A 27,503-nucleotide genomic window follows, 5' to 3' on the forward strand; every position below is an offset into this window, starting at 1 on the left:
TATTATCAACTTCTTCATGGCCCTCGTGATCGAGCATAAATAGGACGATTGTCTCCGGGATAATAGTGTCACGATAGAACATTCAGGTTGTCACTTAGGTAATAGTGTCGCGGTAGGACATGCAAGTTGTCGGATTCCACCTTTTGCAAAAGATAGAATTTGCTACTTTAACAGTGACCAACTGTAATTTCTCGATTTACCTCCTCATAAATGGTCGAGAGCACAATCAAAGATATTGGGTGAATTCCACCTTTTGTAAAAGTGCAATTTCCGATTTATTCTGATGGTCTACTGGCTGATTTTGTTAAAATTTAAACTTTTACTTTCTTTTGAAAAATTATGTCATAACCAACTCAACTCCCGAATGTTCCGAGAGCATGTCAATTTCATTCATGACCCTCGTGATCGGGCTTCATAAAATAGGACGGTTGTCGTTGCAGCAGATCATTTCCTTCCGATGCGACTGGCTGATAGGAGAAAAATGGAGCCCCAAAAGGCATGCTCGATCTACACGAGCTACCGACACCTCAAGCTTCTCTCGGGGCTTCTTCTCGTCGGCTTCGGATTCGGCCTCGGCGTCATCTCCAGCTTCTACGTCGGTAACGCCCGGAGTACTTCACCTTCCCCCTGCTGGAATTGTCGACTTTGCGATCTTCAGCGATCAATCACACAGTCGCATCAATTTTGCCGAGCGAGCCGAGGATGCACGGCATGACGGAGGAGGAGCTGCTGTGGAGAGCGTCCATGGCGCCGAGGATCCGAAGCCGGCCGCCCTCCTACCAATTGATTCCATTGGATGAGCATTCGACTTGAGCTAACAACTACATCTCTAGTTGACTCCTTGGACCTTTAATTGACTCCACTAGATAGCTTTGCATTTGAATCTTTAGACGACAATATCATTAGTCGACTAATCAAACCACCAATTATCTCACTTGGATAATCCTTCGTTCTTTTACCTGTTGACCAGATGTTAATCGACTCCAACTGCTTTTAATTGACTCATATTCTCTGTCACAAACTTTATTCTAAAAAGACAAACTCACATGACCATTTTAGGTTAATTTTAATTTTAAAATACAAAACTAGTCGACTAGAAACTCGACTTAAGTAGCCTCAATCAATTGTTCTACCTTTCAGGTAACTCGAGCCATAATAGAAAATCTTTTGTGCTTAAGCAACAAGCCAAAAGTAAATTATAATGCCAACTCAACTTATTAATCGACTAAATATCAATACCCAATTAGCTATTGAATTTGTTTGACCGAAACTATTTCATTAACTTCATAGAACACAAGTTCTACACACTTAAGTAGAAAATTTATACCCAAAATATCAAATTATATTTCTCCCATCTCATATATCTTCATGTTGATCATTGCTCAATCCATCATGACCTCCTCACCATGCCTACACATTTTTTGGATCTCTTGCTTGAACAAGTAAGAGACTTGCGACTTATTCAAAGCTCTTACTTAAATTAAAATTAATTTTGCTTGGCCAAATCTTAGCCCACCTTTTTGGTTGAATCGTATATTTTGGGCAAATGCCCTCTCTCGTTATGATCAATTGCAGCTTCTTGAATTATCTCCTCATATATGGTCATGAGACCGACCGTGTGGAACCGCTGAGGTGGCGAAATCTACCTTTTTACTGAAGTGTATTTAGGGCTACACCCAACCATGTTAATCCTAAGTCCATAGATTGTTTGGTCAATCTAAATCAACTAGTTTCATTCACCATTTCACCTAGACTCATAGATGCAACTGGTTGCACAACTTCACCCAAAATCAACACTCTTGTTCTTCACATGACTCGTTCCCTTCAGTAAAAAGGTGGAATCTGTCACTCCAGCGGCTCTATACGGTCGGCCCTACAATCATTTGTGAAAAGGTAAATCAGAAAACTACAGTTGACTATTAATTATAAAGGAAGATATTACTTCAATTTCGCCGAAATTCACATGACTTGTTCCCATATCAACCATCCTATGCCTTAAATGAACGCTAGCTTCTAACAATGACAACATATATATTAAGCACATGCTATCAGAAAACTGTGATTTAACGATCGATTAATCTTGAAAGGTCATCTATCTGATAAAACAAATAAATGTGGAGATCCGATATATCATATCATGCATTTGTTAATTTTATTGTTAGTTCGAACTACTGTTGGGTCCAGATGATTGAGCCGATGAACCGTTCACCTGCAGGCCACTTAATTTAACTGCAAACCTGCAGCTCTTACGCCGATTGTCTTGAAGCGTATGTATGATCATGCAGCTGCAATAACTCTTGTTCCTGATTCTCATGAAAACAAGCAACGTAAGGTGGGGCCGCCCCGGCCGTTTCCTCAGATTGAGAACCAAATCTTAGATTTTAGTTGACTTTTGTCCGAGATTGGATTTGGATGTATATATCTGCTTCTAACTTGTGCAAATTTAATTTGTCTGCGATCTCTCGAGATCTTTGCGTGTTGCATGGCCGCAGATCGATCGATCACCTTCCTTCCCTATAAAAATGAAGTAGTTCAGCTGCGTTTGGACGAAGCACTTCTTCGATCGTGCCGATGATTCCGTCGGCGGCTAATTTCCTGCTCGCTATTTGGCTTGCAGCGGCGACCGCCGTCCACGTCTCGGCAGCTGAGCGCTGCGGCCGATGGCTTTGGCCGCCCGCGCTGCCGCGAGGCCTCCTTGCGCTCGATGTCGCTGCGAAACTCAACTGCGACCCCAACGTCACCGCCCGTTTCTCCACCGACTACGGGCGCCTCACTGCGGCGGCGCCGCCAGCGGCGGTCCTCTACCCGTCGGGTCCTGAGGACATCGCGGCCCTCGTCCGCTTCGCTTACTCGCTCCCCCGCCGATATTCCTTCGCGATCGCCGCTCGGGGTCGCGGGCACTCGGTCAGGGGGCAGGCCCTTGCTCCCGGCGGCGTCGTCGTCGACATGGCGTCTCTGTCCGACGGCCGGCGACGCCGTCGCGTTGACGTGCGCATGGACGGCGCGAAGCGGTACGTCGACGTCGGCGGCGAGCAGCTATGGATAGACGTCCTCCGTGCGACGCTCAAGCATGGCATGGCGCCGAGGTCTTGGACGGATTACCTCTATCTCACCGTCGGCGGCACGCTCTCTAACGCCGGGATAAGCGGCCAGGCCTTCCGCCACGGCCCGCAGATCTCCAACGTCTACGAATTGGACGTCGTAACAGGTAATTAATTTTCACACAAGATTTTTATGCAACAAAATCGTTTCCATTTACTTAAACCTTGTTCAACGACAGGGAGAGGCGAGATGATGGCATGCTCGCCGGAGAAGAACCCTCAACTGTTCTACGGCGTCCTGGGAGGGCTGGGTCAATTGGGAATCATCACAAGAGCTCGGGTGGCCGTCGAGCCGGCGCCTCGACGGGTCCTGTGGGTGCGGCTCTTCTACGCCGACTTCGCCACCTTCGCCGGCGACCAAGAGCTGTGCATCTCGATGGCGGCGAAGGGTTTTGACTACGTAGAGGGCCAATTGGTGGTGAAGGGAGGACTCGACAACTCGACTTTCTTCTCCGAGGACGACGCCGAGAAGATCAATGCACTCGCTGGCGAGTTCGACGCCGTATACTTTCTAGAGGCTGCACTGTATTATGATTTGGACACTGCAACGCTGATTAATAAGGTAATCTTTTTTAGAGATATAATTAAACTGATAATTTAATAATTCAATCCATAGTCTATAGTATGTTTCATCATCTTTGGAGCTGCCAACTTTAAAATTTTAACGTGGTTTACGTACGTTGGCACAGAGACTTGACTTGTTGCTGAAAAAGTTGAGTTTTGTCCCTGGCTTTGCGTTCACGAAAGACGTCTCCTACCTTCGTTTCCTGAACAGAGTCCACTACGAGGAGACGAAACTGCGCTCGCTTGGCCTCTGGGACGTGCCTCATCCGTGGCTCAATCTGTTCGTGCCCAAGTCTCGGATCCAAGACTTCGACGCCGGGGTATTCAAACGGATCCTCAACGTCGGCGGCGGCGACGATCCTCCGGGAACGGTGCTGATAAGCGCCACGAACAAGAGCAAGTAATTCAAGAATATTATTGATCGAGTAGTATCTGAATCATTATATATATTAATTGCTGCAAGAAACGTTAACTATATATGTGAATAATGAAATGCAGATGGGAAAACGTGGATAAAATGACGGTGGCGGTTCCGGACGAAGAGGTGTTCTACACGGTGGGTCTGCTGCGGTCTGCTGCGACGATGGGGGAGCGGAGGCGGATGGATTACCAGAACGAGCAAATACTGAGGTTCTGCGATGAGGCAGGAATCGGGTCGAAGCAGTATCTGCCGCATTATGCAGCGCCAGCTGAGTGGCGGCGGCATTTCGGCGACAAATGGCCGGGGTTTGTGGGATCCAAGAGGCGATTCGACCCCAAAGCACTGTTATCTCCAGGTCAACGACTGTTTGCTGCACCATTTTACTAGTCATGCCAGTGAGTATGGCAAGTGGGAGTCGATATATTCTTGTTATGTATTCTTGGAAATTAAACTGAATAGAAAAAAAAAAGGTTGAATCAACGTTTGGTTAGGAACATGGTTGAACTATTGTATCATAGAAAATACTAAATACTATGAATCTATTTTTAAAAAAATTATATTAACACGTCTCTTACCTACTAACTTGATCTCTCAGTTTTTTGAGTCGTTTGATAGTTCAACGTTTTGACTTTCTCAGTAACTCATCTTCCAAAAAGATGGATCCACTACCTTAGCAGCCTCACACGGTCGACCCCAGGGTATTTTCTGTGAGGAGATAAATCTCACGACCAAATATGTGAGGAGGTAAATCAAGAAACTTTTTGACTTTCTAATTCCATGTAAGAGAGTTTAGAAACTAGTTGAGAGATAAATCTAGTAGAGTGGTGACCAGGTACACTGCATGAAACCATAGCATGAAATTGTAGGCCCACCTCACACTCACATTGGCAGTGGCAAAGTCCTAACTAACATCCAGTGGGACCCAGCAAAGATGCATGCAATTGCCGAGTGTCATGCCTCCCCAAATCGGCCACTCCCGACCTTCGTCTGCGGCATGCCATTTTCATGGTAAAGTATACTTACCTTGTTCAACGCCACGGCCCGCAGATCTCCAACGTCTACGAATTGGACGTCGTAACAGGTAATTAATTTTCACACAAGATTTTTATGCAACAAAATCGTTTCCATTTAATTTACTTAAACCTTGTTCAACGACAGGGAGAGGCGAGATGATGGCATGCTCGCCGGAGAAGAACCCTCAACTGTTCTATGGCGTCCTGGGAGGGCTCGATCAATCATTCTTACCAGCCTTCCAAATGGTAGCATGAATTGTAGCATGACACTCACAATTACATGCAGTGGGTCCCACTGCATGTTAGTGCTCAACTCGACACTGCCAATGTGAGTGTCATACTACAATTTAATGCTATGGTTTCATACAGTGTATCAGTCTGGACACACTTGAGAGAAATCTAGTAGGATACTTTACGAAATTATCATTTTAATGATGAATTAAAAAGTAATTCATACTACAAATTTTGCAAATTTAGAAGTTTTGAAGTGAGGGACTAAGCTAAATTAGCATCCAAATATACCCTTATTATTTACTAATTAGAACTTAAATAAGTATAAATTGGTAGAGTATCTTTCATCCCTTTCACATTCACATCTCTTCCTCGCGGCTTACTCTCGTTCTGTTCCGTTCTGTTCTGTTTTGTTCTGTTCTGCGGTTATATTGGTCAACGCAAAGCGACGGCGTATGGATTACAGCTTTCTCACGGCTGCCACCGCCTTCTCCGCTCTCTCCGACTCCGACAACAGCAGCAGCGTTCACTTGCCCATTCACGCTGGGGCTTCGCTGGACTACGCCGCCCCCACCGGGGAGGTCGATGCCCTTCGCCGCCTCTCGGACAATCTTGGCTCCGTTTTTCAGTCGCCTGACTTCGACTTCCTTGCCGACGCTCGCATCGTCGTTGGACCCTGCAGCGACGGAGGCGGCGGCGCGCTTCCCTGCGAGCTCCGGGTGCACCAGTGCGTGCTTTCCTCTCGGAGCCCCTTCTTTAAGGAGGAGTTAGCTCGGCGACGTAGGGAGCCGTCGGCGCCACACCCGGTGACATTGGAGTTGAAGGAGCTGTTCAAGGAAGTGGATGTCGGCTACGACGCCCTGGTGGTGGTGCTCGGGTACCTCTACACTGGGAGGCTTTCGCCGCTTCCAAAGGAGGTCTGGATGTGCGTCGACGAGGAGTGCCAGCACGAGGCTTGCCGACCAGCCGTTGATTTCTTCATGGAGATGCTCTATGCTTCCTTCGTCTTCCAAATCTCCGAGCTTGTTAGCCTCTTTCAGGCAAGCTGATGCCTGATGAACTATTCGGATCTCTCTGTTGTCACCCCATTGCTCTTCTTTCTCACATTTCTAGCTGCTTTTCTGCGTATTAGGCCATAGATTACAACTTCGAAGCATGATCTTTCTACCAAATCTTGCTTAAATATTGTTATCCTACAAAGTAGCATAACTTTTATGACTATCAGGCAAATATATATATCCTTTTTTATAGCCAACTAGTTTCTAAGTTATCTTATAATCCCTCCACTAATGTTTCGTTCCATATGAATGTCGCACCAGCTTTAGAATGTTAGTTAACTTGATTTGTAGACAAGATCACAATATAGAGCATCACTCTTTTTTCTGAAAAATAGTCTTGGTTGATAATAGTGATCATCCAGATTACCTGTAAGTAGGTTTTAGCTTTTTCATTCCTATCAGATATGCTGGTGTTTTCAATTTGATTGTGCTATCATCAGGCTAGTTTAATGAAATGTGCTGTTTCTGAAGTTATTGTAGTTATAATAGCAATTTTTATTTTGATTCAGATATGCTTACTGTTACTAAACAGTATCCATGGGGCTCAAAGTTATCTTAATAAACTTGAAACATGAATGAAAGGATCCAAAGAAAAGAACCAGGGAATATTACCACCAATAGAACATCAAATATGGAATGATGCTGTGTAAGGTTCTATAGAATTTAAAACTAAAAGAGAGGTCTTTAGCACTTTCAATGTACATTAGCACATCTCAAAGAGTTTCACATCTTTACATATGTTGTTACATGCAACAAAGAAAATTTCATTTCTCACCACTTGTTTGTAGCTAGGCTAATGTGTTCATAATTTGTAGTTGAGCTATTGTTTCCATAGTTAACCCATTAGTGGCAAAAACTAAGAACATTTTATTGGTGCAATTGTGCCCTGAGAGGTCCGATATGACTTTGAGTTTTAATATTTGAGCAAAGGGATTAAGTGATACTTTGTTTTGTGATTTGATATGTGTATTTAAGTGTATAGGGATTTATAGGAACACACATGAAACTTGGAGAGCTTGTGGATTGATGAGACCGAGTTGTATATGATGATGACTTGGTGTGACTAAGGTGACACGCTTAGTGTTGAAGGTTTGTAAAGATTGGAAAAGGATAACATGAGACATTCGAGGGACCGCAAGATGTGAGCACTGGGATGGTGTTAGAACTTTAAAGCGATGACTTGATGCTACCAAGTTAGTAGCTCGATGGCTTGAGGTGTGTAAAGATCGAAGACATATGACATGAATCATCTGAGGGACCATTGGGCAAGGAGCATTGGTGCAATAAGGACAAAAACCAATAGACACGCACTACATGTTAGGACAGCGATGACGGGCTAGAGGAGGGTGAATAACGATTTAAACCTATAAGTATAATTCCAATACTCTCATTATCGAACTAGCAAGGTCAAATACAATTAGTATTAACAGAAATTAAATAAATACAAGCAAGCTTACTAGAATCACTAACACGAGGTGTTTACGTGGTGATAGTCCCTCGAACTCATACTTGACGTCTTTGATCCATCGGTGAATTACTACTAGAAAGCTACTATCTTTCTCGTTCTCAGTCAACTACTGGAGGTGCAAAAACCTCTTACAAGCACAAGGATTACAAGAAATGTTTAGAGTACAAGGCAAAAGCTCTAATGATGTTAACCAGTCTTATTTTGTCAGCTTCAATAATCTTCACCGTGCTCTCTTTAAATAGCCTTCAACCCTTCATCCCTCACTTGTCTATCGTCCAACAATCGATTGATATAAACCATCAATCGACTGCTCCATTACAATATGATAATTGTTGCACAGTAACTTACCATAAGTCGATCGATGTGCCATCGATCAACTAATATTCTATTAGTCGACTGCTCACTCGATTGTTCAATTGAATATAACTTTCTGTTCATTGCCTCCTCGCTCGACTGCTTTCTCAGTCAATTGGTCAAATCCTAAACCTTGGATCTTTAGGGTGTTGATTTTCCCATTCCACCAATCGACTATTGCCCATTGCTAGTCGATTGGGAACCCTAACTATGACTAAATCTAAGATCGAGACCGTCTACGTTGAGTTCGACCCTCACTCTATACGCACAAGTCACTTAACACTCAACTCACACTAGAGTTCATTCACAGTTTGACTTCTTCCCGCGATTATCTCCTGTTAGATTATTCAGTCCCTTGAATGCACATGAGCCCTTGGATCCTCCACATGCTATCCTTCACGTTTTCACCTATATAGTCAACCTCTATCGATTGTCGTCCTTGTTGCTCCTTGTCTTGTGATCCCTCAGTTTGCTATTGTGTTGCCAACTTGGTTGCCCTAAGTCATTGCTCTAGAGTTGTGCTTCTCGTCCTACGGTCCCTCAAATGTCTCGTACCATCCTTTTTCTATCTCTACAAACCTCCAAGCCATTGGGTGTGCTACCTTGACCACGCCAAGTCAATCAATCATCACTTGATATCTTATTCCTGCAAGTTCCTGTACACTCAAATACACATATCAAAATATCATGCAAGGCCTAAATTGAACCCTTTGCTTAAACATCAAAGGCCAAGGTCTCATTGGATTACTTGGGGCACAACTACATCAACACTACATAAGTGAAGACGTGAAGGATGACATGTTGAGAAGCTGAGAGCTCGTGTGCATCCGAGGGACCAAATAACTTGATAGGAGATGACCGAGGGGCAAAGCAAGTTGCGGTGGTAAGACTCCTGTTGTGAGCTGTGAGAGTTGAGTGACCTATATGCATGGGGCAAGGGTAGAACTCAACTTAGGTGGATTTAATCATTAGGATGATCATAGTTGTGAGTCCAGTTGATTGGAATGGGAATTGATCGATTGGTGGAATAGAGAAACCTAAAACCCTAGAGTTTTGAGGTTTCTAGTTTTGATCAGTTGATGTGGAATCCAATCGACTGATGGTCAAGTCAATTGGATTGTCGACGTAGGTTGCAAAGGCAACAAATATAATGTTCAGTTCAGGAGAGTAGTTGACTGGGCAATCGACCGATGACACATTAGTCGATTGATACTATGATTCCTATTGATTGATGCTTAAGATGAAACAAGAAAGAGTCGTTGCTATTCGCCAGCAGTCGGGAGATTGGTGGAGGGCAAAATAATGTTGGTCAAACCCTATTATAGGCCTTCTTCCTTGCGGTAAGCTTTTGTAATCTTCAACTATAATCTTATACTTGTAAGAGGTTTTTCCACTTTTGGTAGTTGACCAAGAAAGAGAAAGTTAGCAACATTCCGATAGTGATCCACTGACGAATCATATATTGTGGAATAGGAATTCAAGGGATTGCCGAACCACATAAACACCATATCCTAGTGATTATGGATAACAAGAGAAGTTAGAAATTACATTTGGAAGTACCAGATGCCTCCCACCCCACCCCTAATCATCTCAGCCACATACCTAACTCCCCTAACACATTTCTAGTCAAATAAGGGTTGAAGTGCACACCGACCATAGGACGTAGAGTAGGAACTGGAGTTTTAAATCACATTAAATCCCTAGAGTTAGCATTTTCATTTCCTGTGTTTATATCTTTACTAATTTCCCTACACTTAACTTGTTTATTTTGACCTTTTATTAAAAAAAAAAAATCATACCCTGCCCTCACCCCTTCCCCACTAGCTCTTCGGTCATCATAGATCCTCATGCATCTCCAATTTCCACCAACTTCTTCCCATTTTTTAATTCACACCAAGCAATATATTTTACCATTTTTTGTATTACAGAACTTGTAAGTAGTGATGTCATTGCTCAGAACATTTAAATTTTCTCCACAATCACCAGAGTTTATAGCTAAATAGACCAAATGTATAGCTTCGAGGTTGGAGTTAATGTAGGTCTATCAGGGGCCATTGAAGCTAATCTTTTACCAAAAAATAAAAGTAATAAAGAACTCTAAGTTTCATGATCTTACAAAAAGTGGAATCACCTCACAATACCGTTGTAGGATCTCCTTCATTTTGCATGACTCTTACCTATTTAAGTTCTTAGATGGTGAAAAACAATTGTTGTATCTTCCTTGTAGTCATTTTTTATTAGGCTTTGTATCTTTATCTAAGATGAGAAACTTGGATGTTATGAGACTTCAAATCAACATGGAGTATTCATAATTAGATATGGCTCAAATAGATGATAAAGCATGATAAAATATACGGAGATGGAATGAACATGTTCAAAAGTTATCAAGAAATTCTTTGATTGGAAGACTTGAATGGATTAGAGCATAAGTTGTAAAGGGAAGAGGGAGGGCAAACAAAATTTTAATTTTATATATTATAATCTATCTGTATATATAAATATATTTGTTGGAAAAGTGAATGGAAAAATGAAAAATGGATTCCAATATGAATGAGAGTTTAGTCCCATATTGGGAGTTTCATGGAATTAAGGCTGAGTTTATATTGAATCACAATTTTAGATGTTATGAATATGCATGGATGAGAGTCTTTCTCAAGTGCGTGCTCTTTGCACTAAACCCAGTTCACTCGTGTGCGAGCATCTTGCCTGACAACCTTTCTCCTTGGCAACATTGTCGGGCTTGACCTACCTCTCCTTGGCAAACCTCCCTGCCCAACCTCCCGTTTGATGACTCCCGATTGGCAGCTTGGCAATTCCTTGTGCATTCGGTGGCTCCTAGTCCAACCTCCCGCTAGGTGGCTCCCACCTAGCCTCCCGGTCAGCAATTCGACACCTTCATGCTCGGTCAGCAATCCGGCTACTTGACACCTCAATCACCACTCAACAGCTCGGCCACTCGGCTTACTCGGTAGCTTGGCCACTTGGCCAGCTCAATAGTCCAGTAGCTCAGTGAACTAGTACTTAACTCCGGCAGCTTGGTCTTCCTTGGCCAGCTCAGCTTTCCCTGATAGCTCAGCTTGCCCAATTAATTCGGCCTTTCATCAGCTCACCTACCTAGCTCGGCAATTTGACCTCCTAGCTCGGTAATTTTTAATTCAGTAATTCTCATTTATCTCTGTAACAATCTTAAAGCAAAGATTATCCAACAATAATTTAGTTGATTTGGATCCTAATAATATATAGACTCATAGAGCTTAATGAATGATCCATGTAGTCGAGTTTAAAGCCTAGGCCACTTCACTAGTACTTTGACCAAAAACATGTTTGGCTCGATGATGATGATAATAATGGTATTATGTAAATTTTCTGATTTGTTTTTATTGATACATACATAATTCTATAACTTTGAGGCATGGTTGAGACGTCTGTCTCTTTTGTTGTTAGCTACCATTATTTTAGACTGCTATTTCCACATGTTTTCCTTGCACTTGTTTAAAAAATTGTCATTCATGGATATTTTTTTGATATTATTTTCTTGAATTGATGCAAAAGTAGTTACTTTGATCACAGAGACACCTCCTTGATATTCTTGAGAAGGTGGCCATAGATGATATACCAATGATTCTAGTTGTGGCGAAATTATGTGAGAACTTATGCATCAGTTTGGTCAACAAGTGCATAGACATCATAATAAAGTCAGATTTGGATATTGTTACCCTTGAGAAGACAGTGCCTCCTGATCTTGCTGAGCAAATTATGGATTCACGCTTGAAATTGGGACTGGTAGAACCTGAAAGCAGTGGCTTCCCTGATAAACATATGAGGAGAATACATAAAGCTCTTGACATTGACGATCTTGAATTAGTGAGAATGCTATTAATAGAAGGGAACACCACTCTAGATAATGCATATGCATTGCATTATGCAGTAGCATTTTGCGATCCGAAAATTACAACTGAACTCTTAGATCTTGCACTCGCAGATGTTAATCATAGAAACCTCAGAGGTTATACTGTACTCCACATAGCTGCAATGCGCAAGGAACCTAAGATAATTGTGTCTCTTCTAACAAAGGGAGCTAGACCCTCTGATCTCACATCAGACAGAAGGAAAGCCATTCAGATTGCCAAAAGACTTACCAAGTCTGTGGAGTATCTCAGATCAACTGGAGAAGGAGAAGCATCTCCCAAGAGTCGCTTGTGTATTGAGATATTAGAGCAAGCTGAAAGAAGAGATCCACAATTGGGAGAAGCTTCAGTTTCTCTTGCAATTGCTGGTGATGATTTGCGAGGAAAATTATTGTACCTTGAAAATCGAGGTCATACTATTTCTGATTCTATCCTTTCAAATTCAGTAGTTCTATTTTTCCATATTGATCAAGTTGTGATGAATAGATTGTAGATTACAGATAAATTAACCTGAGTTTTTTTTCACTTTTATTTATATGAAATTAGTTGGAGCTAAGAAACATTAATTATGCAAACATGAATGAGGACAGTTACAGTCTGATCCTAGTGAACACGTCTTAGATAGATGAGACCAATTGGTGCTAAGAAGAATTAATGGTAGTTTGTTGGTTTGTCAGAATCTCCTTTAAGGCTGTGGTAGTGATATTCAATTTAACCTTGACGACAAACTATTTATTGATGTTTCTAATGTTCTATGTCCATGACACAACTTTTTTATCCCCAACCTATTCTTGTATGCTCCATATGTGGTTGGTTTGTTCTACCTGGTTCAAAAGTTGGAGGCTTGGAGCTATGAAACAAAAGTTGTGCTTACTGCTAGCCACCGCCTCCAGGGTGCAGCAGCTGCGTAAACAGTAGCTGGATAGAGGTTGTTCCAACCGTGAGGGAGCCTCTTCCACCACCCTTAGGTATTGTTCCAACGAGCAATTGTTGCTATCGAAACTCCGACGACATTAGGCCTGTTGTCACTCATTGGCAGAGAGCCTTCCGACCTTAGAACAGTGGCTTCATCGCCTTCATTCAGTTCATTTCGTATCGTCAGGTTATCTTGTTCTATTGGATACCGAATCGGACTATGAGTCCTCTCTCGGATCTCTTTGTCTCCCTCCTTCGACAAGTATCAAAATGGAGACATGACATGTAGCTTAGTGAAGTCATCTCGTGGATACGAGTAGAGATAATCTTTCAAAAGGTTGCTAGTTAATGTCATTTAGGCTTCATGTTATCCAATAGGTATAATTTCATTATGCTACTTAATTCTATGATTATGTCTACACATGTGTGTATCCTTGTATGTGTATGATGCACATTGTAATAATTTAGATTATTATACTTCCATTGATTGTTTATTGAAATAAAAATTTTAACACGCATAGACACCCACTAGAAGGATTTTTTAATTATTAAGTTAGATGAATTCTTTTGCAATTTTGAACTTCATAAACAAGCTAATCATGATCAAAAAGAGAAGGGTGTAGTCTTGATTGTAAGAAAACCAAATCAAGATCCAAACCAAAGGAGGAAGGCGAGTTGGAATCCAAGTCCAGACCATCAATTGATAAAGATGATTTATCTTCAGAAGTTGCTCATATGGTCAAACAGATGATCCTATGGAAGAAGATCTCTCAGAGATTCGTAAAGAAGAAGATTTTGAAAAAGGATCTTATAAATGTCTGGTGCTTCAAATGCAACAAGAAGGGATACTTTAAAGTTGGCTACCCACTTCTAAAAGAAAAGGATCTTGACAAGAATAAAAGAAGAAGAAGAAAGCCTTAAAAGAAATATGGGATGAGTCATCTTCAGAATCTGATTCAGACTCAGATCAAGTCAATGCTTTGGTGGCAACCGAGGATGCATCCAATGTCGAGTCCGAGTCAGAGTATGACTCAACCTTAGATTTGAGTCAAATCAACGACTTATACAAGTTGATGAAGTAACAAATCCTATCATTGAAAAATTACACGCTACTATTTTACCAAACTATGACTCTAGCTGTACAAGTCACAAGTCAAGTCTCTACTTAGGAGGTCAAAGATCTCAAGGAAAAGACTAATTTTGACTTATTGGCACATATTAGTCAAGTTGGAATCTCAACTCAAGTGTCAAAGCTTGAGGAAGAGAATTTTAAGTTGAAAAACAAAGTTGATGAGTTGAAATCAATGTTGGGCAGGTTCACATCTAAGTCTAAGTATCTAAATATGATGCTCAAGGTCAAGATGAGTTGCATACAATAGGAGTGGACTTGGATGTAGTTCAAATCAAAATCATATTTCTTACTTGTCATTAGTAAATAGAAATCCTAGACATAAGATGGCTTGGGTTCCGAAGTCCTATCTAGTTAACTAAGTAGGCAATAAATATTTTTGGGTGCCAAAATAACATATTTATTATATTAACTTAACTCATGCTAATACTTGCTACACTAACTCGAGCTCTAAATTATAACGTGTTAAACCTCCAACTTAGGGGAGCTAATTCTTAGGCTTGTTTAGGCTGATTTAGAATCATACCCTGTTCATATGTTTAAATTGTTATCTCTAATATACGGAATTGATATACCGCGCGACTCCTCTGCGCGACATATCCGCGACTCTGAGCTGGCATCGCGCGGAGCTTGCCGACGTGGTTGGGAGCGTGGCGGAAAACCCTAAAATTGACTCGAATTCTATTCTGGCCTTTGTGTCGCTGCTCTCGTCCCGTCCCTCTCTCGCCCGTCGCTCCTCTCGCCGCATCCCTCACTGCTCTCGTCGCTCTGCTCGCTCTGCCCGCCAGACGCGTCCGACGACTCGTGCGCGACGTGGTTGGGATTTTCTCACCGTCGCGTGGCAAGCGAATCACACTGTCAAAAAACTCGCCGAGGTTAGGTTTTCCGCCTCCACCATCGCCTCTTTGCCCGTCCCTGTCCCTGTCCCGATCCCACGCTCGCCTCTCTGCCCGTCGCCCTACACTGGCCTCTCTGCTCGTTGCCCCACGCTCGCCTCTCTGCTCGTCGCCCGTTGTCCGTCGCCGCTGGCTAACCCTAAAACCCCATGCTCGCCTCTCTGCCGTGTCGCCGTCGCCAAGGTTAGGCTTTCCGCCTCCGCCGTCGCTTCTCTGCGGCTTTGCTCTCGCAGTCGTCGGTCTTGTCCAACTCCGAGGGGATGCTCTGTACGCGCTGCGGGAGAGTCTTTCGGATCCTGACAATGTGCTTCAGAGTTGGGATCCGACGCTTGTGAATCCCTGCACTTGGTTCCATATCACTTGCAACCAGGACAATCGTGTCTTAGCTTTTGATTTCTCTTAATTTTTGAAGGAATGTCTTTGGATTTGATTAGTCAATCTCAGTGTTATTTTTTCATTTATTTTTGAAGGATATAACTGGTTGTTTGTGGTATAAAATTGGAAACTGAACGGCTTTTGAATAGGGAAGTATAATCTCTAGGTATGCTAATTGTATGGAATCTTTGTTTTCTTTATCATTATTCATTCCCATTTCATTTACCAATATTAGTTTATGCCATTTTAGAATTGTCTATTGACACTACCCATTATTTTTTAATTTATTAGATTAAATGAAGCAATTATGCATTTTGGAGAAAGCATCAAAGAGATCATTAATGAAGAACTTGGTGATGGCATGTAAGTGAATCTGAAGCCTATCTTGTGTTATATTGTTGATACTGTTTCCTTTGTGACTTGAATGACCTTGAATGGCCTTATGTAGATTGTGTACAATTAACGCATTCCTACTTGAGGGACTACTGACCTTGAATAAATCTCCTAATATTAAATCAGGCCCAAGGTTAACTATGTGGTTTGCATTGTCTGTCAAGTAATTGGTTTGAATTCAAAAAACTGGTTGTAAAGAAAACTTGTTATCAGGCTTGGTGAGAGGATCAATAATTGTGTACTACTGAGGTCTTGAGCCATTAAATAACTGGTATTATCATTTTCTATCGTTGGATGTATCTCATTACTCAACAAAAAAGTAAAACCAGCTGGCTACAAGTAGCCATATTGCTGAAAGCCTGAAATGCTTAAGCAAACTTATCCTGGAAGTCTATGCTTATAAAACCAACACAAATGACCTACCATATCTGTTATAGAAATAATTATCAACTGCAAATGCTGAGGAAGATTCACAGTCAATCCTAGGATTCTAGCAGATTTGTGTACACTAATTTGCCTATTGCATGCTAGCTTTGATGCAAGTTATTGCCTCTTCACACCTACTGAGACTTGTGAAATCTTACTATAATATAAAATTACATATGACTTCTTGCATTGGCTTCATGATGGTTCTGATTCACCTCTCTTTTGATTCTTTTCCTTCAAGCTATTTTCTCCTCTTTCTTCCTCTCTCCTAGGGAACTGATATTTTAATGGCTGGTTTTACATTTCAGTATGTCGGCTATAGATTTCTACTGTTTGGTTAACAAAGTAAAGGGCGTTGACGGAAAAGATCGAGTGGTTGTTACTTTTGATGGCAAGTATCTGCCTTATTCTGAGCAGGTTAGTTGCTTACTTTGTTTTCAAAGCTTGCATTTGCATTTTTTTATGCTACTGTGCTTGTGAAGTGCAGACGAATATAATCCTCTCGTTTTGAGGAAGCATAGTTGGTTACATCTTTTTTCTGTGTTCTAATATACCAGGAGTGCTATCGTCTCTAACTGGTTATCTAACTTCTAAGAACCACACAAATTTCAAAGTTAATGTCCTTAAATCTAGTCGTAGTTTATATAGATGCATTCATCACAAGCTCACTGGAAAAAATTTAATTCGTGGAGAATAACTTTTTTTCAATGTTTGCTATTCATCTATTTATTCTAGCTGATGTTTGTCTCTTTCATTGTAACAGAAGTCTGAGCATATGGTTTCCAAGTTGAAACAGTGATGGGGTTCGTTGGGTTCTTCGTCAAGCTAATTTTTATTCCGATCAACAACATCATCGTTGGTTCTGGTTAGGTAATTAATCAGACCGGTTCTCACTTATTTGAATTCAAAAACGTTGATTTTTGAAGTAGTTTATTAGAATCGATGATGTTCTAATATTTCTTCAGAATCAATGTTTGATTATTCTGGTTCTTTTGTTTGTCTCGTTACTATGGATCCAACACTTGCTTCGTTAATTTGATCCAAAAGCGTTTCTTTTCTTTTCTGTTTGAAACATATTGCTTGGTCAGGTTAGTGTGCAATTTATTTACTAGTCCTTAGCAATATTAGCATCCACAACCTTTTTGCCATTATGCAATCAGTGACAGGAAATAAAGCATGATCAAGAAAATTTTGACGATATCAACAAACTGTCTACATATTTGTTAATTCCCCTACACAGAATGTCTGAAAAGAGTAGCAAATATTATTGAGCCTTAACAAGTGTGATATTAGCAGATTAATGCTCCAATTTGAACAAGAGTAATTATATGGATAAGTACCATATGTAGAGGAAATAAGTCATGTTTTCTTACTCTTTTCCTTTCCTAGCGTATTGGTCTAGTATGCTAGTCTAGTATATGTGGAAGTCATAGGAAAAAACAAAGATGTGCCATGGCAAGGTTAGTTTATAATTTGCGATAAACTACTATCTTTTCCTGACTCTTTCTTGCTAATTCTTTTATTAACCATTTTGGCATTATGCAATCAGTCGAAGGAAATAAAGCATGATAAAGGAAATTTTGATTATCAAATTGTAGTCTACATAATTATTAGATCCCTTCCTAGAATGCCGAAAAGAAATAACAGCTTTTTGTTACTTATTCCAAAGCTTTAATATGTGCTGATATATGGTTCAAGTAACCAGATATAATTAAATGGACAACTACATTGCTTTAGTTTCACATGCTTTCCTTGTATATTGGTTTTGTGATGTCATGGAATGCACTGAATTGTGCCTTTTTGAGCTGGAAGGGTATAAATGTTCTTGAAGTCTTTGTATGTATATGCATGTACATGTTATATTTGTTCATAGTGATCTTAAAATCTGGGTGCATGTGCATGTGTATGTGTGTGTATGTATTTCTTTTACCGAAGTTAACATGTTGGCTGATTGTGTGCTTTCTTATACTCACATGTTTTGTTTGCTTTGTTGCATTAGGTTCACCTAGAGCTTCTATATTGTCCTTTCGGCACAGAGAGTCAATTTTCTAATCCTTTTGCCAATCAAAAATACTCTATGACTTCTTTGGAGAAGGTTCTCAAGAGTAGCACAAATGGAGCTGATGCTGAAAGCATAGAGCACACAGCTAATCCAAAGAAAAAGGAGGTGATAGTAAGAGGAGTGCTTTCTGTAACAATTATTGATGTATAAATGGAGATGCTAATCTGATTTGTCACTTCTCCTTCATTAGCTGGTGTAAATTAGGACAGAAGCACAAATTCAGTGTAGTAAAATTTTCATCTATGATTCATTGTGTGTGATAGCATCACAGAGCTTGTGCCATTTATTAAGTGGCAGTTTGTAATAAGGTGACTTGGTTCATTGTGTACTACTTCATTTCCTAGTTGTAAATTGCAGTTGAGGTGACTATGATTGGTGACGAGTCTGTCAATTTTCTTTGAAAACTTTCATTGTCCAACATCTCCTAGTGATGTATCATTTAGAATTTTATTTTATGGTCTCTTGGAAGTAAAATATAATATCTGCTTCGATAAACAAGTTGCACCGGCGACTTGGAGCAGGATTACAACTTTTCAAAGTGTATTACATTGCTTATGAGAGTAAAGATTACAGAGATCCACAAGTAGATTTAATTTCAGTGATCCACTGGACAAAGTTTATTATCATATGATGAAATGAATCCACCATCAATCTGAACAAGTTTGATGAATGAAACACGCTAAATACGATAAACATGTTTAGATGAACCCCTTTGATCGCTCCCCTTTTACACTAAGCAATAGTGTAAACTAAACTTAAGCCATAGTATCAACTCAGTCAGAGTCAGAAACACACTAATCAATAATCTAGAAACAGTGGAGATTGAATGAATCCAATCCAGCATCTCTCGTTCATGCAGAAAACACAACCATGTCATTGAATTACTCCCTTCGAGAGAAGGAGCAACTTCCTCCGGTTGTCATCAACAAACGGGTTCAATGAGTTTTGCTTCAGAGAGAAGAGATTGGGAAGAAACCCCTAATCACTGTCTCCAAATGCTACCCATTTCTCTCCACATCCGCCATCATCATGTTGGTCTCTAGCACCACTTCTGATGGCCTCCATCTCGCCGACATGATCCTTGAACTCCTTCCTCACGACATCGAGCACAATGTCTCCATATTTGTCGCACCATGACCTACAATGCCCCATTTCATATTCATATAAGCTGCCAACAATCTAAACTAAAGGCTTCAAGTTCTTCAAATCTCACCTTGGAAAGAATTTGTTCAAATCAGCCTTGTCAACTGGAAGCTTGGTTGAGATTGCTTCAATTTGTTCTTCCCTGTCGCAAGGAGAATTGCCAATCGGTAATTATGAACTGAAGTGAAAGTAGTGATAAAAAAGATAGAGCTTTTACGATAAATCGAGGGTTTGATTCTTCGTGCTCAGTTCCGATTGGATTTGACAAAGCTCCTTCTTTATGTTGTCACCTATGACCTTCAGGCAAGAAGACGGAAGTGAAATATACATCTACAAGCGACTGCTGCGCGACTGTTGTCCTTGGCTCAGGACGGGGAGGAGCGACGGGCGAGCCGGCTGCTCGTAGAGGGACGGGCGAGCAGGGGCGGAGTGGACCAGACGCAGCGACGGGGGCCGCGAGGGTGAGGAGCGATGGGCTAATAGGGGTCCGAGCCGAACGCAACGTAGAGAGGATTTAGGGCGCGTCGCGAACAGGGGTCGGATTTTCTTTTGCTCCGCGTCGCGACGATTGCCGGTGGCGTGGGGTGGATGACGGTGATTTGGGGATCTCGAATCGGCGTGGAGCAGACGACAGCGAGGGAAGCTCGGATTATTCGGCCGCGCGATTTTGGGAGTTCTTGATAGAGTTAGACCACTAGAGTGCATGACCATGCCCAAATGAGTCAACATGAGATGTTGAGCTTGTTTGATTGGAGTGAGTCTACTTGGAATTCAAGACATAGATTGATTAGAGGATGGCACGGTCTATGCCTCGGTTTAATCAATCTTGATATCAAGGATAGAAGGACATGGTCACATATTGTGAGAGTCACAATTAGTAGTCACAAGGTGATGTTGGATCTCAACATTCTTGTAACTTTGGTAGTAGTGATGTGTTGCTAGATACCTTTCACTACTTATGCACCTAAATGAGTTTAGGGCATTGCCAACGTTACAAGAACCTAAAGGGTCACACTCAAAGGGCAATTAGGTGGAATTAGGTTCATATGATGAACCAAGAGGATGAGATTCATGTGATGAATCAAGTTGGGTTAGGTGTAATCCAAACTAGATTAGTGGAGTTGATTTGATCAACTTTGGGAGATTAGAAGTCAAGTTTGACTTGACTTGAGAAGGAGAAATTTTGGGAGTCAAGTTTGACTTGACTTTGTGCCATGTCATCATCCATGTTGACTTGACTTTATGCCATGTCATCATAGATGTTGACTTGACTCATGCCACCTCATGGTCAAGTCTTGACTTGACCACTTGACTTTATGTTGAGGTGGCATAAGTGATGGCCAATAGAATGGTGCCACATCACCTTGGTTGCCACCTCATGGGAGGTTACAAATCTTCTTTGTAACTCATGGATGGTTTAAGGCCTTTAATGGGGATTAATTGGCCATTGATGTGACATGCAAAAAGGAGAATGAAATAGAGTTTTTTTTATTTCATTGGTGCACTTCACGTTAAGGTGCTTCTCCCTCTCCTTCTTCTTGTTTTTCCTTCTCCCTCTCCCTCTCCTCTTGCTAGCCAAAACTCTCTTGGGTGCTAGCACACCTTGAGTTTTGATTTTTCCACCCATATTGTCCGAGTGGATACCGTTAGAGAGGAGTACACTTGACTCCTTTGAGATCCGGCGAACCAAAGGAGCGAGCGGGATACGCGAAGGGCTTCGTACGGATCCGGTGGCAAGAGAAACGGGGTTTTCCGCAACGCAAAAAGCGGTTTTTGCGGCCCGATTTCCTTACAGCAAGACCTAGAGAAACCCTTGAACAACGTACTTTGAGACAACGTTTGGAATGTATGGAAATCAGATTCAGTCAAATCCTTGGCAGACTAGAGAGGCAAGATGCTCTAATTACTGGACTACAAAATACTCAAATTAGTAGAGTTCCTAAGCGAAGTGCAAGGCAGCATAACTGTGATGACAATGATGATGATGACATTTCTGAGGACTTTGTTGATAGAGCTTCTAGTGGCAGATCTGGTCCTATTAGAATTGGTGGAAGAAAAGGAAGGGCAAATGAATATGTTGATAGAAACTTGGCAATATCAAGATAAAGATTCCCTCATTTCAAGGCAAAAGTGATCCAGATGTATATTTAGAATGGGAAAAGAAAGTGGAATTAGTATTTGATTGTCACAACTACTCTGAAGAAAAGAAGGTAAAACTTGCTGCTGTTGAGTTTATTGATTATGCTATTATTTGGTGGGATCAAATTATTCTAAGCAGGAGAAGAAAAAAAGAGAGATCTATTGATACATGGGAGGAGATGAAATGTATAATGAGAAAAAGGTTCATTCCCTCACATTACTATCAAGATTTGTACCAAAGATTACAAAGTCTAACACAAGGGTTCAAGACTATGGAGGAATACCACAAAGAGATGGAGATTGCCATGATTCGAGCCAATGTGGAGGAGGACTGAGAAGCAACCATGGCAGAATTTTTACAAGGTTTGAATCTAGAAATTATAAATATAGTCGAGTTGCAACATTATGTGGAGCTTGAAGATATGGTGCATATGCCCATGAAAGTTGAAAGGCAGCTCAAAAGGAAGGGTTCAATCAAGCATGGGCAAAGTCATAATCCATCCACTTGGAAATCTAGCTAGAATAAAAAAGATGATAAAGTTGCAGCAAAGGGTAAAAACGAGTTTTTGAAAAATAAAGATGATAGTTCTCCATTGGCCAAAGGTAAAAAATCTATCCAATCTTCAAGAAACAGAGATATTAAATGCTTTAAGTGTTTGGGAAGAGGACATATTGCATCACAATATCCAAACAAAAGAATTATGATTTTGAAAAAAAATGATGATATTGAAACTGAGAGTGAGTCCGAAGATGATAGGAGTTTGAAGAAAAAGAGTGTGAGAAAAGAAAAAAATGAAAAAGAAAAGGAGTGTGAGAAAATAAAAAGTGTGGATGAGAAGAGTGAAAAGAAGAATGAAAAAGAAAAAAAACTTCAAGAGTAAAAAAGTGAGCTTTTATGCAAAAGAAAGAGAGGTTAAGAGAGTTTTTTATTCTCAACTGCCAATGATTTTACTTTTGTACAAGGAGGCTTATTTCAAACTAACAATCTTAACTCTTCTTTGGCAAGTGTTGTTAAATCTCTTTTGCAGGAGTTTGATGGTGTATGAGTATTTTGTCTGTATGTAAAAGTTTGTATGAGTTGGACATGTTGTTATGGGTTGCGTAATTGTATGAGTATTTTGTCTGTATGTAAAAGTTTGTATTGATCAAACTAAGAGGATATAGCATTGTCATGTTGACAGATGTGCAATCGTTTGTCTAATACAAGTGCTATAGTCTGATTGCATTTGACAAAAGTTTGCAACCTATGGTGTTATGTTGATGAAATTGCATCATTCTGTTGAGAACGAATTGTGATAAATTTTTCACGATCTGTTGTGAACAGATTGTGCGATTTTTGTCATAAGGATGCATCAACAGAACAAGAGGATCTCGGGTTTATTTTGATGAATAAAGGGCAGTGACTCATTCAAAGAGTTGTAAATAAAATTTTACTTCGGAGGTGCTGCCCCCTTGACCCCTACCTGCTAATCAGTTAGCGGGACCGCTGTAACGTTCTTGCTCATGAGTAATTTTGTAAACATAATAATATTGATGTCTTAGATCTATTTGTTGTGTGTTGGTTGCCATGGTGCATGGTTATGCCCCTTAATCCTGATGTGATTGTGGTTGTGTTGTGTGTGCATGTTGTAATTCATAATACGGCCTGTATGTCGTGTCTTTCTCTCTATTTTTCTAGTTGTAAAAATAGATTCATACTTAAATGTAACTCAAGTATTCCTATTTTATAATATACAAAATGAGGAGAGGAAAGTCCATTAGAGGATGAAGTTGCAAGAAGGATGCCGACGACACATGATGACCAAAGGAAGCACTTGGAGAAGATGTTATCCCTAGGTTGACCATTCGATCTTTTCATTGGCTTGAGAGAATCGTAGAATATGGATCATAACCATGTCACGTTTAAGCTTATATGTTGATATATGCTATCTGTGTATGTGATACATGTTAGATAATAATTTTATCTTAATTAATTCCACTCGATATGCCTATCAAAATTTGGTACTCACTACTATCTTGATCATTTGTTGTTAGATTTGCCAAAGCATAGTGACACAATTTATCTTGGTAGAGTGTGAGAGGACAATTGTGGTGTCTCGCTATCGAATTTTGGATAAGACTTAACTAAATTACCTCAATTAGATTGAGGAGAACTTAGAGGCATATTCCAAAAGTTGAGAAAGTTGGGTAAGAGAACAATTATACTAAGTCTTGAGTGATTAGTCAAAGCTAACTTAAGATGATGTGTAATGTGGATCTTGACCCTTTTATTTCTAAGAGTTGCATAAGATGTAATTGGTAAAATATTGTCTACCTAATTATATTAAGTTTTGGGTGATTAGCCAAAGCCAACTCAAGGTGAGGTATGATGTGGATCTTATCCCACATGAATTATTAGCTATTGGGTTAGAAGCTAGTAGTGTGGGCAAAATACGTTTGCCTACATCTATGACTAGCCTCTATTAAAGCTCTATGATTCAGTGGGAGTATTATTTAATTAAATACATAATTAAATGATTTAGATATGATACTTATTTCTGTATTTTATTGTTGTAGATCACCATGTGAACTAACATGTCAAATACTCTGTCTCTGTGGTCTATGGTCTGTCCTTGAGAAGGTTAAGCTCAACGAAACTAATTTTCTAGACTGGTACAAAATTTGAGGATCTTCCTCAAGCAAGAACGAAAACTGTACATTTTAGAGCAACATCTTCCTAAAGCACCTCCACTCGTGCAGAGAAAGATGCTTACAAGAAGAAGCATTAAGATGATGCATTGGATGTATCATGCCTAATGCTTGATACTATAAACTCTGAGCTTCAAAGCAACATGAGAACATGGATGCACATGATATGGTTGAGCACTTGAAATAACTATATCAAGGGCAAGCTAGGCACGAGCTGTTTAAGGTGTCTAAGGCCTTATTTGCATGCAAGATGCAAGAAGGACTAAGATTTTCACTGAACCAAAAATTGGCCATTGACCTTATCCTACAATCATTGTTGGAAGAGTATAGTCAATTTGTCATGAACTATGAAAGAAATTGACAAGCCTCTACCTGAGATGCTCAGCATGTTGAAAACAGCTGAACCCAATCTCAAAAAGACTAAGTTTGGTACCGTACTGATGGTATAGAAAGGCAAAGGCAAATAGAAGCCCAAAGGTTAGGGTAAGACCCAATATAAGGGCAAGGCCAACACATCTGCACTGAAACCCAAAGGCAGGGTAGCTAAGGAAGAAACCTGCTTTTATTGTGGTGAGACCGAACATTGGAAGAGGAACTGCAAGCTTAACTTGAAGGAAGTTAAGAAGAAAAAAAGTGAGACTTTTGCCTCAGATATATATGTTATAGAAGTCAATTTATCTATTTCTTCATCATGGGTATTAGATACCGATTGCACATCTCACATTTGTACCAATGTGCAGGGCCTATGAAGATCTAGAACATTGAAAAAGGGCAAAGTAGACCTATGAGTACGCAATGGTGCAAGAATTGCTACTATAATTGTAGGAAAATATTCCTATCTTTTCCCATAGGGCTTGTCTTAGAACTAGAGGAGTGCTATATTATGTACTTGCATTAACAAAGAACATAATCTCTGTATCTTCTTTGGACAAGAAAGGTTTTTCGTTTATCATAAAGGATAACTGTTGTTCTTTAATGTTAAATGATACGTTCTATTGTAGTGTACCACTTATGAATGGATTATATGTTTTAGACTTAGATAGTCCAATCTATAAAATAAATACCAAAAGGTTCAAATCGAATGATTTGAACCAAACATATCTCTAGTATTATCGCCTGGGTCACATAAATGAGAGTCGCATATCCCAGCTCCATAAGGATGGATTACTAGACTTATTTGATTTATAATCATATGAGGCATGTGAATCTTATCTTTTAGGTAAAATGACCAAGACTCCATTTAGTGGGCATAACAAAAGAGCAACAGACTTGTTAGGACTCATACATACTGATGTATGTGGTCCTTTCAATATCACTACTAGAGGAAGCTATCAGTACTTCATTTTATTGATGATATCAATAGATACGACTATGTGTATCTTATGAAACATAAGTTGGAATCCTTTGAAAAGTTCAAAGAATTCAAGAGTGAAGTACGAAATCAACTTGAGAAAAGTACTAAGATGCTTTGATCAAATCGAGGTGGTGAATATTTTAGCCAAGATCAAGGTGGTGAATACCTTAGCTAAGAGTTTCATGACCATCTAGTTGAGTGTGGGATCATATCCCAACTCACACCACCTAGAACACCACAATGGAATGATGTATCCGAGCGAAGAAATCATATTTTATTAAATATGGTATGATCAATAATGAGTCAGACTGATCAACTTACTTTCTTCTGGGGATTCACTCTAGAGACGGTTGTATTCACACTTAACCATGTTCCGTCTGAAGCCATCATAAAGACACCATATATGATATGGACTAGGAAGAGTTCCAAGTGTCTTTTATGAAGATTTGGGATTGTGAGGCTTACGTTTAACGTCAAGTCTCAGACAAGCTAGGTCCCAAATCAAACAAGTGCTACTTTGTAGGATATCCCTACTTTTACAATCCCACACAAGGCAAAGTGTTTGTCGTAAGAAATGATATTTTTTTAAAAAGAGAGTTCATTTGTAAAAGAACTAGTGAGAGTAAAATCCATCTTGAAGAAGTTTAAGATGCAGATAGCATTAAGGTCTCGATGGAAATTGAATAGGTACCACAAAGTATTGTGGATGATGAGATTATTGCACAAGAAGATATGGAGCAACAAACTGTTTAAGTAGACCAGCCTCATTGCAGGTCTGCATGATTATGTTGGCGATCTATTTGAGGATGTGATCTCCGTTCTGCGATCCGGCAATTCTATCCGCTCCGAAAGAGCATAGAACCCCACAGAACAAAAAAAACTTTAATCCCGCCTTGGATCAATTGACAAAGTCTATAAGGAAGACAAAATCAATTGATCCTTCAGGATCGCCGATTCCTAAATTATTTCTACGGTTTATAAAATTAATTCTAGTAAATAAAAACTTGGAAAAAATAAAATTTACCAGAACCTTTTGTCGACCTCGCTGCCTTCCGCTGTATTCCTGTCTTCTTCCTGAACGTTGGGTGGACAACGATCCTCCAGGAACTAAGGAACTGCAACCTCCGATGAAGTTTTGGATCTCCTTTCTTCTTCTCGCAACAACTTGGCCTTGTCTTGTCTCCTTGCTTGGATCCGGCCACCACCTTGGATGGGAGGTTCGGCCACCACAAGAGAGAGAAGGAAAGGGGCGGTGGAAGAAGAGAAAAAAGAAAAGGAAGGAGAGGAAGAAGTGGGCGGCGGCTAGGGTTAGAGAGGAGAGGGGATCGGCCACCTCTCTTCCTGTTGTTTTTGTAATTAATGTGCCGCCCCCTTCAAGGCTTCTTTTATAGCCTTACGCCCAAGACCAAGCACCCCTTGCCAATTCTTAAGAATTATTCTAATTTGAATTAATTCCATGAATTATTTCCAAATTAAAGAAACATCTTAAGCCTAGGCCCTTGGATTTAACTTGCTTGGTTTCTAGCCGTTAGATCTTTATGGAAACAACAAAAATAATTATTTCCATCATTATCTTATTATGGCCGGCCATAATTGATTTATTTCCATGATTAATTATATTAAAAAGAAAATAAACTTGAACCGAAGAGATCTCATCCATAGGATGCAACTTAATCTCATCTAACGGTTACGATATAATCTTGTTTAATATAACTTGATCACATCAATCCAATGGCCATGATCAATGTCTTGGGCGTGTGGTTCACATGAACCATCTCTGGTTCACCTCGTGAACCGGTTCTTCCTTCCAAAGAGAATTAAAACCGAACCGGATAGATCTCGTCCATCGGAGACGACTTAATCTC

The 27,503-nt window shown here is 40.3% G+C and overlaps 2 protein-coding genes across 2 annotated transcripts; both read left to right on the forward strand.

The window, feature by feature from the left end:
- The first annotated feature begins 447 nt into the window (after window positions 1–447).
- LOC141834502 (cytokinin dehydrogenase 6-like) lies at window positions 448–14,291 on the forward strand. The gene is made up of 6 exons (XM_074721822.1): window positions 448–787; window positions 2,678–3,208; window positions 3,281–3,663; window positions 3,791–4,065; window positions 4,164–4,458; window positions 14,256–14,291. The coding sequence occupies exons 1-6, from the start codon at window positions 703–705 to the stop codon at window positions 14,289–14,291; spliced, it is 1,605 nt and encodes a 534-aa protein (XP_074577923.1). The 5' UTR covers window positions 448–702.
- Window positions 5,723–12,611, forward strand: LOC141835002 (BTB/POZ domain and ankyrin repeat-containing protein NPR1-like). Its single transcript, XM_074722416.1, has 2 exons — window positions 5,723–6,370; window positions 11,781–12,611. Exons 1-2 carry the CDS (start codon window positions 5,786–5,788, stop codon window positions 12,609–12,611), a joined length of 1,416 nt encoding a protein of 471 aa, XP_074578517.1. The 5' UTR covers window positions 5,723–5,785.
- Window positions 14,292–27,503: the final 13,212 nt, after the last annotated feature.

The sequence above is a fragment of the Curcuma longa genome, chromosome 9, assembly GCF_044706935.1.
Source record: "Curcuma longa cultivar G26 ecotype Majalengka, Jawa Barat chromosome 9, ITB_CL_G26_1.1, whole genome shotgun sequence".
NCBI lineage: Eukaryota > Viridiplantae > Streptophyta > Magnoliopsida > Zingiberales > Zingiberaceae > Curcuma > Curcuma longa.